Here is a 14,970-nt window from a genome sequence, read left to right on the forward strand (position 1 = left end):
ATAATGGGTCGCCGAAGAACTTCTTCCTGGGTGGGAGATCCACACCAGTTCGTCAGATATTAGGTATTACCAGCATACAATCGGATCTGAGAAGGTGAAAGGTTTAGAATGAGGAAATGCAATGTAGGATCTGTGAAAATTCTCGATGTTGTTCGCCGTGGTTGAATCTTCAAGGTTGAAGATTAGCACTGGTCATTGCCCCTTTAAGCCGCAGCGACGTGACCTCAAATTGTTAATTTCAACCTCACTCCAAGCTCTGACCTTCGACAAGAATACTCGCAGAGCATCACCAATCGACCCTTCATCAAATTCTTCAATGAAACTATACGCTTACGAGAGAACGTCATTTCCGTGTCCACTTCTGTGGAAAATACGCATCGCTGTCAGCACCAAGAACCTGCATGCAACCCCATCTAATTGTCACATCCAAGTCACCACATTCCCACCACACCCTCTTCGCGCGCACTCCGAACCCAACTACGAACCACGAACGGACGCCGGAGCCCCAAGCCAATGGCTAAATTGATGCTTACACGTGGAAAGTGTAAGCTGCAGATGATACGCTTGGGTCGGGCAGGGAAAGCACAAGAATGGGTGGAAGGGTACCACATTGTCTGTTGTGCAAGTGCACACAGCATGGAACCAGAATTGCTTCCATAGGCTGAGGAACTCTGTCAATGCTATCATGCCAAATCATTAGGTTCATGGCTTGAGGACTCGAGTGTGTTCCTGATTTGCCAGATCATTTATTGCTTCATGGAGTACGAGGTATAGGTAGCCCTGCACGAACGCTTTCTCTCTCCTTGTCACATTCTTAGTTTCCGTTCAGGCACCATTGGAATCGTTAAACGCGAAGCTGTGATTAACTCACAAGCGTTTTGTCAACTGTGAACGAATGCTCGACTGTTTCCGGTTCTATGTTGCATTAGTTATCATTGTCTGCTCTTTTCTTACGTTTGGCCGACCGGTCTGTGCAAGAGGGGGGCTTCCTGTCTGGGACAGCGAACAATGATTACTACCTTTTCCTCGTCTAGACTTTGCTATTTGTCGAGTTGTGGTGGGTGGTAAGCTTCAAGTTAGGCGCCACCTCGACCGAGTATCCTCTGGATGTTCCGAGACCATGCTTCCCTCTTTGTCGGTCTTGCGGTTCTTTTTATCTGAACCTCACACGATATATTCAGACCCTTATCCAAGATCACGAGCAAACATCATCACTCAGTATTTTGTCTAGATAGCCGAGTGGTTAATTTTCTCCATATTCCCATCTGCCTTGGTAGGGTCCATCCCGCTTCTGCCGACTGTCACCAGTCAACTTCCCCTTGTAGAACTCCCCTGCATCCTACGTGCAGCTCTTGTGCGTATCGATCGGCCAATTACGTTCGTCGAAGATCACCATTCTCTTCGGCGTTTCAGCCCTAGCTTTAACCGGCATGTGCCTACCATGCTCATAATAAGCTCCCAGGAACGAAACCCTCACTTATACTGCGACTTTCCATTTCCACGTTGTCGAAGCCAACCATCAGCACCATGCTGGACTCATTTTCTCAGAGAGATGCCCACCGACGGGTGGAAGAACTCATGTTGAATAGGCCTACAGAAGAAGATTTACTACGATCGAACTCGGACAGGAAGTGGAAGAAGATTTTGGGATTCGATGATGGGTCATTCGTCAAACCAAGAGTCTATTCGGACTTACCAGAGGTCGTCACCAAGCCAGTCCTGGCAACGAAACGTTCACATTCGAGTCTGTCGCAACATATCGCATCTTACCGTAGGAAAGGGGGTGATGTTAGCCCGTCCGTGTATTCAGATCTGCCGGAGGTTGTCACAGGCCAGTTCCTAGCATCAAAGCCTTCATACTCAAGTCTCCCTCAAGATACCACATCTTATTGGCAAAACATTGGCGATATCAGCCCCTCAGCATATTCGGACTTGCCAGAGGTCGTTACAGAGCCGATTTTAGCATCGATGTCTTCATACCCTCGATTACCTCGAGATATCACATTCTACCGTAAGAATGGAGACGACTTCGCGTTATCTCCTTCGCCTCCAGCACCGTCGCCAAACGATGTAAAACCTCTACCATCACCACCTCACCTGCTCTACATATCCGTTGGAAGTGACCCTTCACCATTTGAGTTCGATCACAGACCCGATATTCTCCTTCATACTGGGCCTAGCAAGAGCTCACCTGTACTCTCATACGTCGAATACCAAGCAGGTTCAGAGAAGGCCGACATAACAATATGTCCTTGTGGCTCGACGGTGACGCCAACATACCGCACTATCTCCCTTCCAAATTCTCCAACCATATCTACCGACTCCTCGAATAGCAATGTTCCAAGGCTTCGGACGGAACAACTCTCACCCACAGGTGGCATGTTCACGGCAGAAAGGTTCTCATTCTCACATACTTTGCCAAATTCGTTTGTCCGTGAACGATTCGAATGGCGCTACTCGACTGGCCCTTTCATCCGAACATCTTCTGGCACAAAAGAATCTGGAGGAATGAAACTTGTACGGATATCTACGGGCGCTACGGTGGCTGTCTACGCAGGCTTAGGCGCCTCTTCGAAGCATATGACGGGTAAAAGCAAGGTTCTGGGAATGTTTCGATTCTTGAATGCTGCTGGAATGACAAACCTGGGGGAGGAGTTTGACTTCCTAGCTGTCATGAGTATTCTATCTGTCGTGGAGAAGAGCAGACGAAATCTTGTTGCTCAGAAAGCCGCCTTTGGCATACGAAACTAAACTTGGAAAATATGGGAAATACGATATTGCATGCTACTTGGGATCAATCTGGAGTTAGGAAATTGGATGGGTATCAACAGCGTAAAGCATGTTCGATGGTTGGGCTGGGAAATAATGTGTCACGATGTATTTTCTAATTGTATAATGAATCTCTAACTATCTCCGTTTATAATTGGAACCCTATTTCTGATCTGCCTTTCCTATCGCAACATGATAATGACACTTGAATGGTATCGTTTGACCTAACTGTATCCACCTCAGTGCGTCGTTTCTACTTGTCTCATTTCTGTCAAGTTCGCACAGCGTCGGGGAACACACTCGTGTTTTTCCATATATAGTAATTGCTCGTGATTCCACACATTTTGTACCGGCGATCACGACTCACCAGGAAGATGGTATAGGTCTGGAACTGAGTGTCGCACTACGCCATACCGGAAGTCCCGCGATTCGTTGTCCTAATAAATTCCGGACTCTCAATAGACGAACAGGTAGCTGTCGTAACTCACCAATTAGCTTTTCAGCTAGACACGATATTCTTCATTCTACTCTCTCCTATTTAAGCAGAGGATGCCTTTTTGTTTCAACAAAAAAACCTGATAAGACGTAAACATGTTTAGATCTACTGGCATCTACCCGTATAAACGTAAGGTGCGCACCAATTCTCTGTCCACCACGAGCCAGGAACTGCAACTTTCGGGTCATCAATCTCGGTCGTACAAGTACAGACCCACGGTCTCAGCCTCGTTAAAGCAGGTACAATCCTTCCACCAAGCTCACCAACATTATTCCTAGTCCAGAAAACGCAGGTACAATCTCAGGACTTCACTCACGAAGCACGAATTCCTTCTTTTCCAACAACGAGTCTACAGAACCACCAACCCTCACTTCCTTACGCCAACATCTCCTCAGCAAAACAAATTTCTTCAACTCCCTACTCTCGTTTCAAACACTACCAAAATCCCCCTCCCCCACTTCTCGGTATATCCTGTCCTCCCGAGGCACAGACGATCACCAGCGACGTGACACATGGGAAGCAGGTATCCTTCTGAAGCCGAGGGTTCGGTGGTGGGACTGATCTGGAAGGTGTAGATGGGATTTGTCCGGGAGAGACGTGGATGTGAGGCGAGCGATCGGGACGGGAGGATCACAAACGATTTGAAACTTTGTTCGCAGAGCTGACCAATGAGGGGTTGGATGTTCGAAACGTAGGATTCGCGGGAGGAGAAATCGTGTGACGGTAGCGGGAGGGCTCGCTTAGAGGGGGGGTAAGGAGCTTGTTGGCTTAATAGGGTTGAGGTGTACGAGCGAGGAAGGTTGAACATGAAGTGAGGTTTTGGAAAGGTTATTGTTCCTTAGTAAGAATGTATGTGTCTGATAACTGCTTTTATGAGTGCAGAAATCTTACAGTTATAGGTCTTGTACTATGGATCTAAGGAGAGTACTGAAAATCACAAGGTAAGTCTATTGATTGATTTTTGGTTTCGTCCATCCTTTGCAGCCAAACCACCTACACGCTTCGACAACCCCAATTATCATCCAAGTGGGCATTCTATACACATGAATGTCCTGACATAAAACACGAGGGTAAACGTTTCTGTTAAATATAAAGACTTAGAATTAACTGCTGACTGACACCATTTTCCCGCCTACGTTACAGTATCGGCGTTCTTTCCAAGGTCTCTTCTCACCCTCCAAACTCTCGATCCAACTCCCCTTCCTTCGGACCCCTGTAATCTCTGTACCCAAGGAGTTTCTGTGAAAGAATCGTCTACATCTGCATTGTCATCCACCATCTCTTCTCTATCCTTGTCGAAATCATCAGTCGTTGCTTCATCGCCGTTCTGCTTTGCTATCACTTCACGTTGTACTAGCTCTTCTGTATAAGCCCATCCAGGTGTATCCAACTTGCCACTGATGAGTACTATATTTTTCCCCATCCGATTGATCTCCTCGACAACGCTAGGTTCGATGGACGTCAAAATCTGTAACTTTCGCCGAGGAACATCGATACCGCGGATGAGAGCTAAGCCCAGAGCTTGCGAATATCTGGGGTTAAGGGAGATGGCGTTTTCGGGGTTGAAGTAAGGTAGTTTCTCGGCTTGCGTCCGTATGATTAGTGGCTCCGTAAGTGAAATGGGATGAAGTTCGTCGACGTCAAAGAGCCCAATTTCCGAGTGATCTTCGAATGCCACATAATTCTCATCTCCCATCCCACCATTATCTTGAGCTTGGGCCTGGGCCTTAGGGACGTCCTCCTCTTTAGTCTTCCATCCCGGAATTGCTTTCATATCGTCAACTACGACCACTGACACCAAAGTGCCATTGATTGTCTCAGCTAATAAGTTCGCCGATGGCTGCTCTCCATAACATATTATTGCCAATAAGCCAGCTTTGTCGCCTAAATAATGAATTTCCCACGGCCGGACTGATGTTAGTGGCGCGTTGTTCCAGGACAAGACTTCATTCACACTCGCATTCAAGTGAAGATACGACATGTATTGCATGGTTCTCAGATGTACTGCTGTCCTAGTCGTGTACTCACTAGCCTGAGACGGGAGGGTATATACGGGCGTAGAGCCAGCAGATTCTTTGAGGCTATCAACGACTTCACGAGGTCCGTCCTCAGACATGTAGATGACTTCAGTTGGATGTATCTTAGAAATTAATTCTACGAGAATCTCCAGCCCGGTGCCCAAAACCCAGCCTGGGGTGTTGATAATCAAAGGACATTCTGGGAATTTCTGGACAAGAATGCGATAATGCGTATAAAGGTCAATGGCACAGGCAGTATATAGATTTGGGTCCATGGAAGGGGAGACTGCAGCAATCGCATGAGACCGGATGATATTGCTCTTTTTTGAAGCTCGCGGATGAGAAAAAGGGGGTCCAAAGTTCGGTTCTCGTAAATGAATCAGGGACAGCTGTCCGGGCAATGAAAATTCAGGCTGCCCAGGGTCCAGATCTAAGATCGCCACGCCTATTGATTGTGATTTCGAAGACGCTAGGAGAAGCTTGTTGGCCAAAAGTTTCGTAAATGTCGATTTTCCAGAAGCTTTCGGGCCACAAAGCATGCTAACAGATTTGCTCCTGGGGCTTGTGTCAGCCAGATTTGCAAGCATAGCATTCCACTGTGGTGGAGATACAAGCGGCTGCAGAAATGCCCTCTGGGCACTGGCAGAGAATATCTGAGATGTTTGTCAGCTCAAATTGAGAAAGCGGTACAGTGATCGCACAATCTGATATGTTGAGCTCCTGTTGCTTTTTAGAAGTGAGGGAAATTCGTCTCCAAATGGACGTTTCCCGTCATTCCAAATTTTGGCAAATAGGGGTGATAATGTGTGCAAAGTCTCGAGGCCACTTTTACTATGCCGGAAGAGGATTTCTGCATGGCCTACTTCAGTTCCTAGACATCGGATCACCGGCAGGGAGTGCGATGACGGGGCGTATATGGCGTGTACAGTGGTAGTTGCGGATATCGTAGCACCCAAGAAGGTAATCTCTCCTTTCAATACTAACATTTCATATTGCCCTAGAATAACCAGTCGCTAGAGGTCTTAGAGAAATACTCTGTGTGTCGCCTTTGATTTGCTTACCTCACCAGGAGCCAGTCGGATCAACAAATCGCCATTTTTCAATTCTTTGAAGTTTTTCAATTCTCTACTAGGCCGAAATGTGGAAAGCATAATAGTCGCCTTTTCTGGGGACGGCTCAGGAGAATCTTCCCATAGTTCTACGCTTCCTGAATCATTAATAGAGCATGAAACCGAATGTGCTTAACTCACGATAATTCTGTATCTAAGTCACCCTGTCCATCATTGATCTTTAGAGCACGTCTTTGATCTAAGGTATTGGTACGGACACTGGGATGAGTAATGTTCCCAAGGTTTTGAGAAATCGAAGAACCCGGGCCTGATGGAGAGACTTCAGCGACTTCAGCCAACATTGGCTTTGGATGTGGTGTTTTAGTATCAACGCTTGGCCCTGGATGCTCGGTTTTGGCTTCAATTCTCGCACGCCGTGCTGCAATGGCGCTCATCGCTACTGCGGTTCAGCAGGTGTTGTGTTGGAAATTGAAAAACTTACGAGGGCCATTAGAAGGAGCATCAATCTTCCGACGTTTCTTAGGAACATTCATACCGACGATTCTGGGTCTCAAATCAACAAATTTTACGTTATTACAATAGAAGGACGTAAGTTAGGGAGCTCATGAACTAACAGGCTGGAACCAAGAAGAGTTCGTGAGCAAAGATTATCCGAATTTTTGCCGACCCATTAAAAAAGTTCTTGAGCTTCATCTTTTTGATTCCTACCCGCAGCGGTTGCGCCAAACCTGCCAGCTGGAATATTTCCTCAGAACCTCACCATGCCGAAAGCCACTCCTTCCTCGCACGCCCTCGCGAAGAACGCTAAAGACAAAAAACATCGCACCTCTAAGAAGTCCGAGAAACGCGAAGTCCCCTCCAAAGTGCTGAGTACGGAATTTGTCGAAGACAGTGGGGATGATTCAGCCTCTGACAGCGACGCCGAATCTCTTCCCAAGATACCTTCTAAAAGCGCTTTAACCAATAATGGGAAGCCGCCAGCACCGGATGGTAGTGACAGCTCTAGCGAAAACGATAGTTCCAGTCAAGAGAGTACCGAAGGTGAGGAGAGCGGCGCCGAAGAACAGGACGATGAAGACGAGGAGGAAGTATCCCAAACAGCAAAGGGCACAAAGTAAGATGTATTCAATTCCTCCTTTTTCAAAACTAATTGTTTCGCAGTAGTGTTCCTGCGCCTTCCGCTCCGCCTGTCGTTACTACAAGAGCGCCTGTTAAATATACCCCACCAACAGGCTTCGAAAAAACCACGGTAAAAGATGTGGGGGCAGTTTCGGACGCTTTTAAGAAGTCGAACTTAGGTGGGAAACAGATTTGGTATTTTACGGCGCCAGCATCTGTGCCTATTTCATCTATCGAGAATATTTCTCTACTTGATGTGAAAAACGGGGACACGGTATATTCTAAGGATGGAGCTGACTACGGATTTGCCAAGAGTAGTGAAAACGATCCTGAGCAGAATTCTGGCACCATTCTCATGATCCCCTCCTCTACTAGCGAGGGGTACAAGACAGGTATTTAAAACTTACTCCCTGGAGACAGACCTGTCTGATTGGGATTTAGTTTCGAGGCCAATTGACCAGGTACTTCACCTGAGACGAATAGTCAGCTTACCCGGTGTGAACGATTCCGGTTCGGCATCTTCCAAAGCTACTGTACCTGCCAAGAAACCCGTCAGACAGCAACCCAAAGGCTTGAAAATGAGGTTCTTGCCGATAGGATTTGGTGAAGGTGACGGTGGTAAACTGGGTTCTGAGTCTTCTGAAGAATCCGATGTTGAGATGGTAGACGCATCGAACAGCGTTCCAGCTGAACCCACCAAAACGCACAAAACAGACACATCTTCTAAGAAGGAAGCGAGCCATGGAAAGAAGAGAAGGCATGAAGAAAAGTCTGGAAGGAAAGCAGAGAAGAAATCCAAAAACAGTGAGTTGCAACAGATCAAAATCAGGCCGGGATACAGCTAACATATTGCAGAAGCGGGGTCCGTTATTTCAAATAGCCAAAACAAGCAAGCTATTAGCGTCAATTAGACACAGTGGTTGGTAAAAGTAAATTATCCCATCCTATCTGCCAAAAGAAAAAGGGCAAACAGGGCAATAAAGCCACCTTTTTAAGGTCCAAATTTTACACGAACACTCGATACTTCGCAAATGTCTCGCCAGTAGAAAACAGCATACCTCATACGAACTAGATTGAGCAGTCCTGCGTAAGTCTGGAGAATAGGGAAGAGAAGCCGGAGGCAAGAAGAAGATGGAGAAGCAACGGGTTAGACCATCACGGCGAGGGATTTGATGGCAGCCTTGACTATTGAAGGAGGAAAGACCAACAATTTACCAGGAATGAGCACGCCGAGACAGCTATAAATAAGAAGCTGGGTCGATACAGTTATCATAAAAGCTCAGGCGGTAAACTCATACTCGATTGACTTTATCTCTCGCAGTCACGATAAGGGATCGAAAAGATTGCCCTTGTGGCTTGGTGCTAGGTATTAATGTAACGCGCATGTGACCAAGCAGTCGGTTTATATGTAGCATAATTGGTTTTATATATTATGGATAGCTAGGCTACGAGAGAGATTCAATAATATCTGTTCGCTGCTAGCAGCTGCCAAATTGCCTTAATTTTGAAGCTGCTACCGGTACGTCTCGCTCAGTCGTCAATATTGTGGAAACCTTATTTTTGAAAGTTTATTCATGGGTACTACATGTTTCATTTTCTATGTATACGGATGAATTGTCGATGGCTCTCCTAATTCCTAGCAAACTCAACTCGAGAAATCAGAAGTGCTTTTCATCAACAGTTGCAAGAGGAATGCTAATCTTTTCAGATGCTGATTCGGTGCTCATAAGTCACTTTAAATCGCACCAAACAAGAAACTCCATACTTGGGCAGCAATAGTTCGGAATGATGCGAACTGGCGCTGGCGATGGGCGTTTATTTAAGAACCATCTAGCGAAAATATGAAAGCTTTCTGGTGGAGTGAAAGGAACACCAGTCACCCGGCTTTTTTATCACTAATTTTCGTAATAGTATTCCACTGTTGCAAATGTAGCAAACTTCATACAAAGTGCCAGACATGTCCTGCAGCATCGAGGAAATCAGAGTTCCACTAGAGGCAGCTCAATCTTTCGAATTTGTCTATGTGGTTGGCACTAAGTCGCTTCATCTGTGTTGCATTCGGGTAAACAACAGAGGTACCGTTGAGTTTTAAGTGGCATTTTGAGCAGATACCGCCATAATGCCATTTGATATTGGTCAGGCTCGAAATTTCGAGTCAAAGAGGGCTCATCTAGTCAGAGCATTGGATACCTAGGTAGTATATATGATATTATGTAAGTGAATCAGCTAAATGTAGCGTTTGGGACTGTGTGCTAAATATTTATCGACAGGAAACTTCTGCCATTCGAGCTCCTTAAGAGACCTCACCACACTCGGAGAGTCAGCTCTATTCCGTATCACTAGCTTAAAGTGACCTCAGGAAATCCAGTCACTCCTTCCAAGCCCTTCTTAATATCACCACCACCAAGACACTTCCGGAAATACACATCCAGATACTTCGCTAGAAGAACTAACATCCGCTCTCCCCCAATCGTTCCAAAATCCTGCTCAGGAACCGGAATCCCAGCGGCCTTGGCGACATCAGACAAATATGCCAAATCAGTAAACGTTGCATGTTTCGCGTTCTTCACATCAAGCACATATTTCCCCTTCGGATTCGCATCCAAGAACGCAGCAAACGATGCGTCGGAGGTTCTATTGTGTCCATTCGCTTCTACTAGCAGGAACGGCTTGGTAACAGCTTTGGAGATCTGCGTGAGATTGCCCCAGAATGCGCCGTCGAGGTTGGAACCGCAAGCAAAGCGGGAGTCCAAGGCCATGGCTGTAGCGGCGGAAGCACCCCCAAGACTGTGGCCTAGGACTCCGACTTTCGAGACGTCGAGCTTGCCGTGGACACCTGGGATTTGCTTTGCGAAAGTCGCATTCTTGCCTAGGGCGTTGATCACGGAAATGAAGTCCGCGGCGCGGTATTGTGTTAGATTTGCGGATGTAGCGGGAACGTCTGGAGAGTCGCCTATTGGGTCGCCGATGGGGGTGACGGTGCGGTTGTTGGGGTATGCGATGAATCCAGTGTCGTATGGGTGGTCTATGCCTACGACGATGTAGTTATAAGATGCTAGGTTTTCGAGTGTTGCCGTATATTCCTCTCTTGAACCACCGTAGCCGGGGGAGTATAGGAGAATGTTGGGTTGTCCTGGATTGGCATCTGGAGGATGGAGATATGCACCAGCGTAAGATTGAGAAATGACACTTGAGAAAATTCCTGGAGGGACACCGAGAGAAGTGGTTAAGAACTCGGCGTATAGAGGATCGTAGGCGGGAGAAAGCGTGTAACGTCGGGTGTGCTGGATGGGATAGAAAACCGAAATCATCAGATCCCGGGCCTGAGGTGTTGGACTCAGAGGATCGAGACGTGTATTGTCGACTAGCTCTAGAGTAATGGTGCCAACCTGACTAGGTCCTGTAAGAGCTGGAAGGGGAATAACGAATTGGCCATTGCAGAGAGCAGCGAGGCAAGCGAGTAAAGTCGTTTGAAGCATCTTGTTGTTTTCGGAACTACAATCAAATGAAATTATACGAATTGTTCCGACAGTAATTAGAAGTAGGCGAGAATAAAGACACTCAGACCATTAGTATTGCTCTAGGTGATTCTGACTTTCGAACAAAATCTGATCGTACCTCGCTATACATACCGTCAACAAATATGTTTGATTATTGCTGACGGTCACAGAGGCGGAACTGCGGCAATAATACCATTCTCATCTCCGTGATTGTCAAGGCCATGGCATATTACGTACATGTTCTTCGCTAGTATACATTATACACATGGAGCGGCTGACATCCGGGATACGAAGTGTACGCGTTAGGAAACACAAGGCGAACAAGGCAGCCAGCCAGTGAAAATACCTTGGCTACCGGCTTCGCAATCAATCTCCCAAGAAATAATAGCGCCCGAGATCGAGTTACAACATCGTGAATAATGCTGATGCCTGTCAGAACATGTGGAATTTGGGCATTTTGGTTGCGATCAAGAATACGCAATCTGAAATACGCCTTGTGGAGTAGGCAGACTACGATATTGCACAAAATCTGCAAGTTTTCGGATCAAACTGTGTATACCCTCTAGTGTAGTACGCCGCTTTGCCAACCGAAACGATTCTTGTGACTATTTGCGCCCAGAATTATAATTAAACAAACGCTGTAAACTCCATTTATATGCCCATTTCTTCAAACGTTGATGTTGCCCTTATATGCTGGTACAAAGCCCCAGTGCTCCGCGATCTAACACGAACTAAGATGTGGCTACCTCCTTGACTGCTTCCACTGGCGGTCGCCTCGAATTTGTACAGTTGAGCTCTAAGCTCGATGTGATATATATTCCAGTTGCTTTGACCTCTATCGAAGGAAGTGCTGGGCTGGTCGTAATGATGACAAATTTCCATGTTAATAGGATCATGGCCACATGCATTCGTACATGAACATCCAATCACCATACCAGCTGTCAAATCTCCCAACGAGAGTCGAAAAGACGTCTCCCGGACTCCGCCATGGGCGCGAGTTGATTCCTCCGGTCATCAAGTGTCTCTTGATTCCAATGTTCATAGCGAAAGAAGAGAATGAACATCCGGTGAAATGAGTACTCTTAGATAGTACCAAATAATCCACCAGGGCTTGTTGATCCCAGCTCAAATCTGTCAGAGCCTTTAAATCTTCTCCCTTCAATAAGTCCATTTTCTGAGTTACTTTCAACCCCAGCTTGTCAAAGGCTTTAGCACCAAATCTGTGGCCGTCGGTAGCATTTCCTGACGCCAAGTATGCGTGCTTCATATTTCGTGTATCCGCCTCCCGGATATATCCGTCACTTTGAGTATCAAAGTCTGGCCAGAAGTTAAGCGCATCGCTCTCTGTCCTCAGATGAACGCCTAGGTAGGGTGCCGTGATAAGGGTTCCGTCAGGCTGGACGCCAGCAAATTTCTGAAGCTCCAAGATTGTCTTCACAGCAATCTTCTCGATATCCTTATTAATTCTCAGCAGATCGCCAAAAGTTGCCGCGAATTCCGGCCCATCTCGGATGATGGGCCACTCAAAGAATGTTGCCCATCTAAACCTCAATGTGGTTGGCTCCTCCCAGCTTGATGGTCGTTTGTTATCGCGAATCCACTGGTCAAACTTCTGACGGAATTGATCCAAATGTCGGTTTACACCACGCCCGTCACATCCATCTGTATCGACATTGAGATCCTTGGGATAGAATTCGGTGATCTCTTGTATTTTACCCGCGTTTGGAATATCGGTTTTCGTGTTGAAGATTTTCATCTGCGGACAGTAAGTCTCTATAGAGCTGCGGAAGTGCTCTTCGTCGAAAAAGTAGTTGAGCGGTTTGAACCCAGTAGTGAAGATATTTGCAAGATCCGTTTCCGAGCGTCGCTGAATCTGAGGCATTGTAATACCAGTTGCGCCAGCCTCGATAGCATATCGAATACAGGTCAAGATGAAGTTTCGAATGTTGCCAATTCCTCCAGAATTGTTGTCGCATACGAAGACCAGCCCTTCTTGCCACTTGGTCTCGCCGCACAACCGCTCGAGCGGCCATCCCACGTATTGTCCGTTAAAGTTGTAATCATTCAGGTTGTACGTCGCAGACGATTTCGGTGGAGTGACTATAACTCCCGAGGGTGCTGGTGGTGCATCTGCGTCTTTCGGACGGGGTACAGTTGGCGGGGGGTACTGCGTAGCTGGGAAAGGGTTGAGGTCTGATATCGATTGATCGAGAAAGAAATGATTGATGAGGAATATGTTTAATAATATTCCAGCTAGTATTGCGTATCGATACCTCCACCATTTGATGCGCCAGAAACCATTGAGCATCTCGTTTTGCTTCTGGACCATTTTCAAGGGGTAAGGCAACCAGCCGAGGGCAGCGAGCTTTTGTTACCAGCAGGGGCAGTGCAAGTGTAACAACGGGTGGCCGCGTATCAACGAGGGAGTGTGACACTCGACGATTGATGTTCTGCAAGAGGAAGTATATTTTGATGATGAGAGACGGTGGCAGGAGGAATTCAAAAACATAGTTTCCGCGTTGGGTCCAAGACTCCAGGATGAGCTCTTGGCGAGAAAGTGACAAGTGCGTCCGTCAGCCCTGGCGCGCCTGGAAAGCCAATCTGGAGCAATCTAACGGCGGCGAGGTGCATGAATCAACAGTGTTGGGGCTTAGAGCAGATGAGTCGACCAATCGCTACAACCATCCTTCTTCAGATCCAATAATTTTGTTACCGGTCCCAGGACTTAAGTCTTAACAATGTACGAAACGTCGCAACGGCACTGATAGCCGAGCAGCTTACTTGGTAGTTCTATCTTACATTTGCAACAGTGCACCAAATTTGTAAATACCATTAACTGGTAAATATGAGACCAGGGAGATGAATCAACTAGCCAGAGTCCAAATATATCTGAATTGCAAAAGATGCTCTATTAATGGTGGATATTCAGAACAACAGCCACCCGAACCAGATATGAGCTTGACCTGGTTCGCTCTCAAGACAACGTCCCCGCCTAAGACCTTTATTGTGATCATCATGACGGCAACGAACGCAATCGCCATCAGAGCAATCTAATGATTCTCTTATTAGCACAGTACAACCCCCGACACTTCGAAGTAATATACAAATGGCGCAAAACATACAAGCAAAACGGCCAGTAAGAGCTCCATCACCTGTAACTAAATACAATGCCTTTGTCTTTTTATCGATTCTATGACAAGTGTTCAATGGCGGAGAAGAATGACTGATAATGTTTACATCGGCTTTACTAGAATTAGGTAAGTATATAAGTAGATGATATGTAGAGTGGCTATACCAGTCTTCTATACTTTGGTATTGATTAAGCTTAGGATTCTTGCTAAAAACACAGGTAGAGAGGAAGGTGATAAATAGGGCGATATAGAAGAAATGCATATTGACGTAGGGTAGTGTTTCTAAGTACATATCGATGTTCAGTCGGAGATGAGTCAAATAGCTATTGCAATTTGTCGCTGATGATGACAGGATTAATGAAATAAGAAAGAGAGAGATGTTAGACTAAGAGACATCTTTTCCCTTTACAGAAAAGCCTGCAATTTTATCTCTCTTGTCCATATCTTAGTCTTTCCAAAAGAGTACATACAGCAACTAACTGTATTACCCGTCCGGCCATCGCCTCGCTTCATCAGATTCGCCTGCACCTGGGCAGTTACCTACCTATACCTATAGGTAGATAAGGTAGGTAACTCTCCCAGGAAGCGAAGCGATCCCTTTTAAATCCATCAGAGCAATGCTGTACGTTTGGTATTCTTGGTTCTACAGCGTGGACAATGAACGGACCCGGTTACCAGCCTTATGGCCACATCGCACTCAAAATAGTACGGAGTATTCCATAGTTCCACATTGTGCCACTTTGAATCAGTGTTACTATTGAACATGCATGCAACAACAAGTTTGCAAACCTGGAACACATGAGATCGCCGGTTCACCTTCTAGGTTAACATATCTTGTATCTAAGATTTTTTAACAAATTTGCGGCA

At 46.3% G+C, this 14,970-nt stretch overlaps 5 protein-coding genes across 5 annotated transcripts; 2 read left to right on the forward strand and 3 right to left on the reverse strand.

The window, feature by feature from the left end:
• Window positions 1–1,527: 1,527 nt before the first annotated feature.
• On the forward strand, window positions 1,528–2,751 carry GLAREA_01946 (uncharacterized protein; the record flags this gene model as incomplete). The annotated part of the gene is made up of 1 exon (XM_008089162.1): window positions 1,528–2,751. The coding sequence occupies one exon, from the start codon at window positions 1,528–1,530 to the stop codon at window positions 2,749–2,751; it is 1,224 nt and encodes a 407-aa protein (XP_008087353.1).
• Window positions 2,752–4,397: 1,646 nt separating this feature from the next.
• GLAREA_01947 (uncharacterized protein) lies at window positions 4,398–6,886 on the reverse strand (the record flags this gene model as incomplete). The annotated part of the gene is made up of 5 exons (XM_008089163.1): window positions 4,398–5,936; window positions 6,147–6,296; window positions 6,345–6,486; window positions 6,534–6,789; window positions 6,835–6,886. The coding sequence occupies 5 exons, from the start codon at window positions 6,884–6,886 to the stop codon at window positions 4,398–4,400; spliced, it is 2,139 nt and encodes a 712-aa protein (XP_008087354.1).
• Window positions 6,887–7,114: 228 nt separating this feature from the next.
• Window positions 7,115–8,383, forward strand: GLAREA_01948 (uncharacterized protein; the record flags this gene model as incomplete). Its single annotated transcript, XM_008089164.1, has 4 exons — window positions 7,115–7,467; window positions 7,515–7,864; window positions 7,914–8,276; window positions 8,328–8,383. 4 exons carry the CDS (start codon window positions 7,115–7,117, stop codon window positions 8,381–8,383), a joined length of 1,122 nt encoding a protein of 373 aa, XP_008087355.1.
• A 1,428-nt stretch (window positions 8,384–9,811) lies between these two features.
• On the reverse strand, window positions 9,812–10,951 carry GLAREA_01949 (alpha/beta-Hydrolase; the record flags this gene model as incomplete). Its single annotated transcript, XM_008089165.1, has 1 exon — window positions 9,812–10,951. The coding sequence occupies one exon, from the start codon at window positions 10,949–10,951 to the stop codon at window positions 9,812–9,814; it is 1,140 nt and encodes a 379-aa protein (XP_008087356.1).
• Window positions 10,952–11,864: 913 nt separating this feature from the next.
• GLAREA_01950 (uncharacterized protein) lies at window positions 11,865–13,301 on the reverse strand (the record flags this gene model as incomplete). Its single annotated transcript, XM_008089166.1, has 1 exon — window positions 11,865–13,301. The coding sequence occupies one exon, from the start codon at window positions 13,299–13,301 to the stop codon at window positions 11,865–11,867; it is 1,437 nt and encodes a 478-aa protein (XP_008087357.1).
• Window positions 13,302–14,970: the final 1,669 nt, after the last annotated feature.

Source organism: Glarea lozoyensis (genome assembly GCF_000409485.1).
Source record: "Glarea lozoyensis ATCC 20868 chromosome Unknown GLAREA7, whole genome shotgun sequence".
NCBI classification, from domain to species: domain Eukaryota; kingdom Fungi; phylum Ascomycota; class Leotiomycetes; order Helotiales; family Helotiaceae; genus Glarea; species Glarea lozoyensis.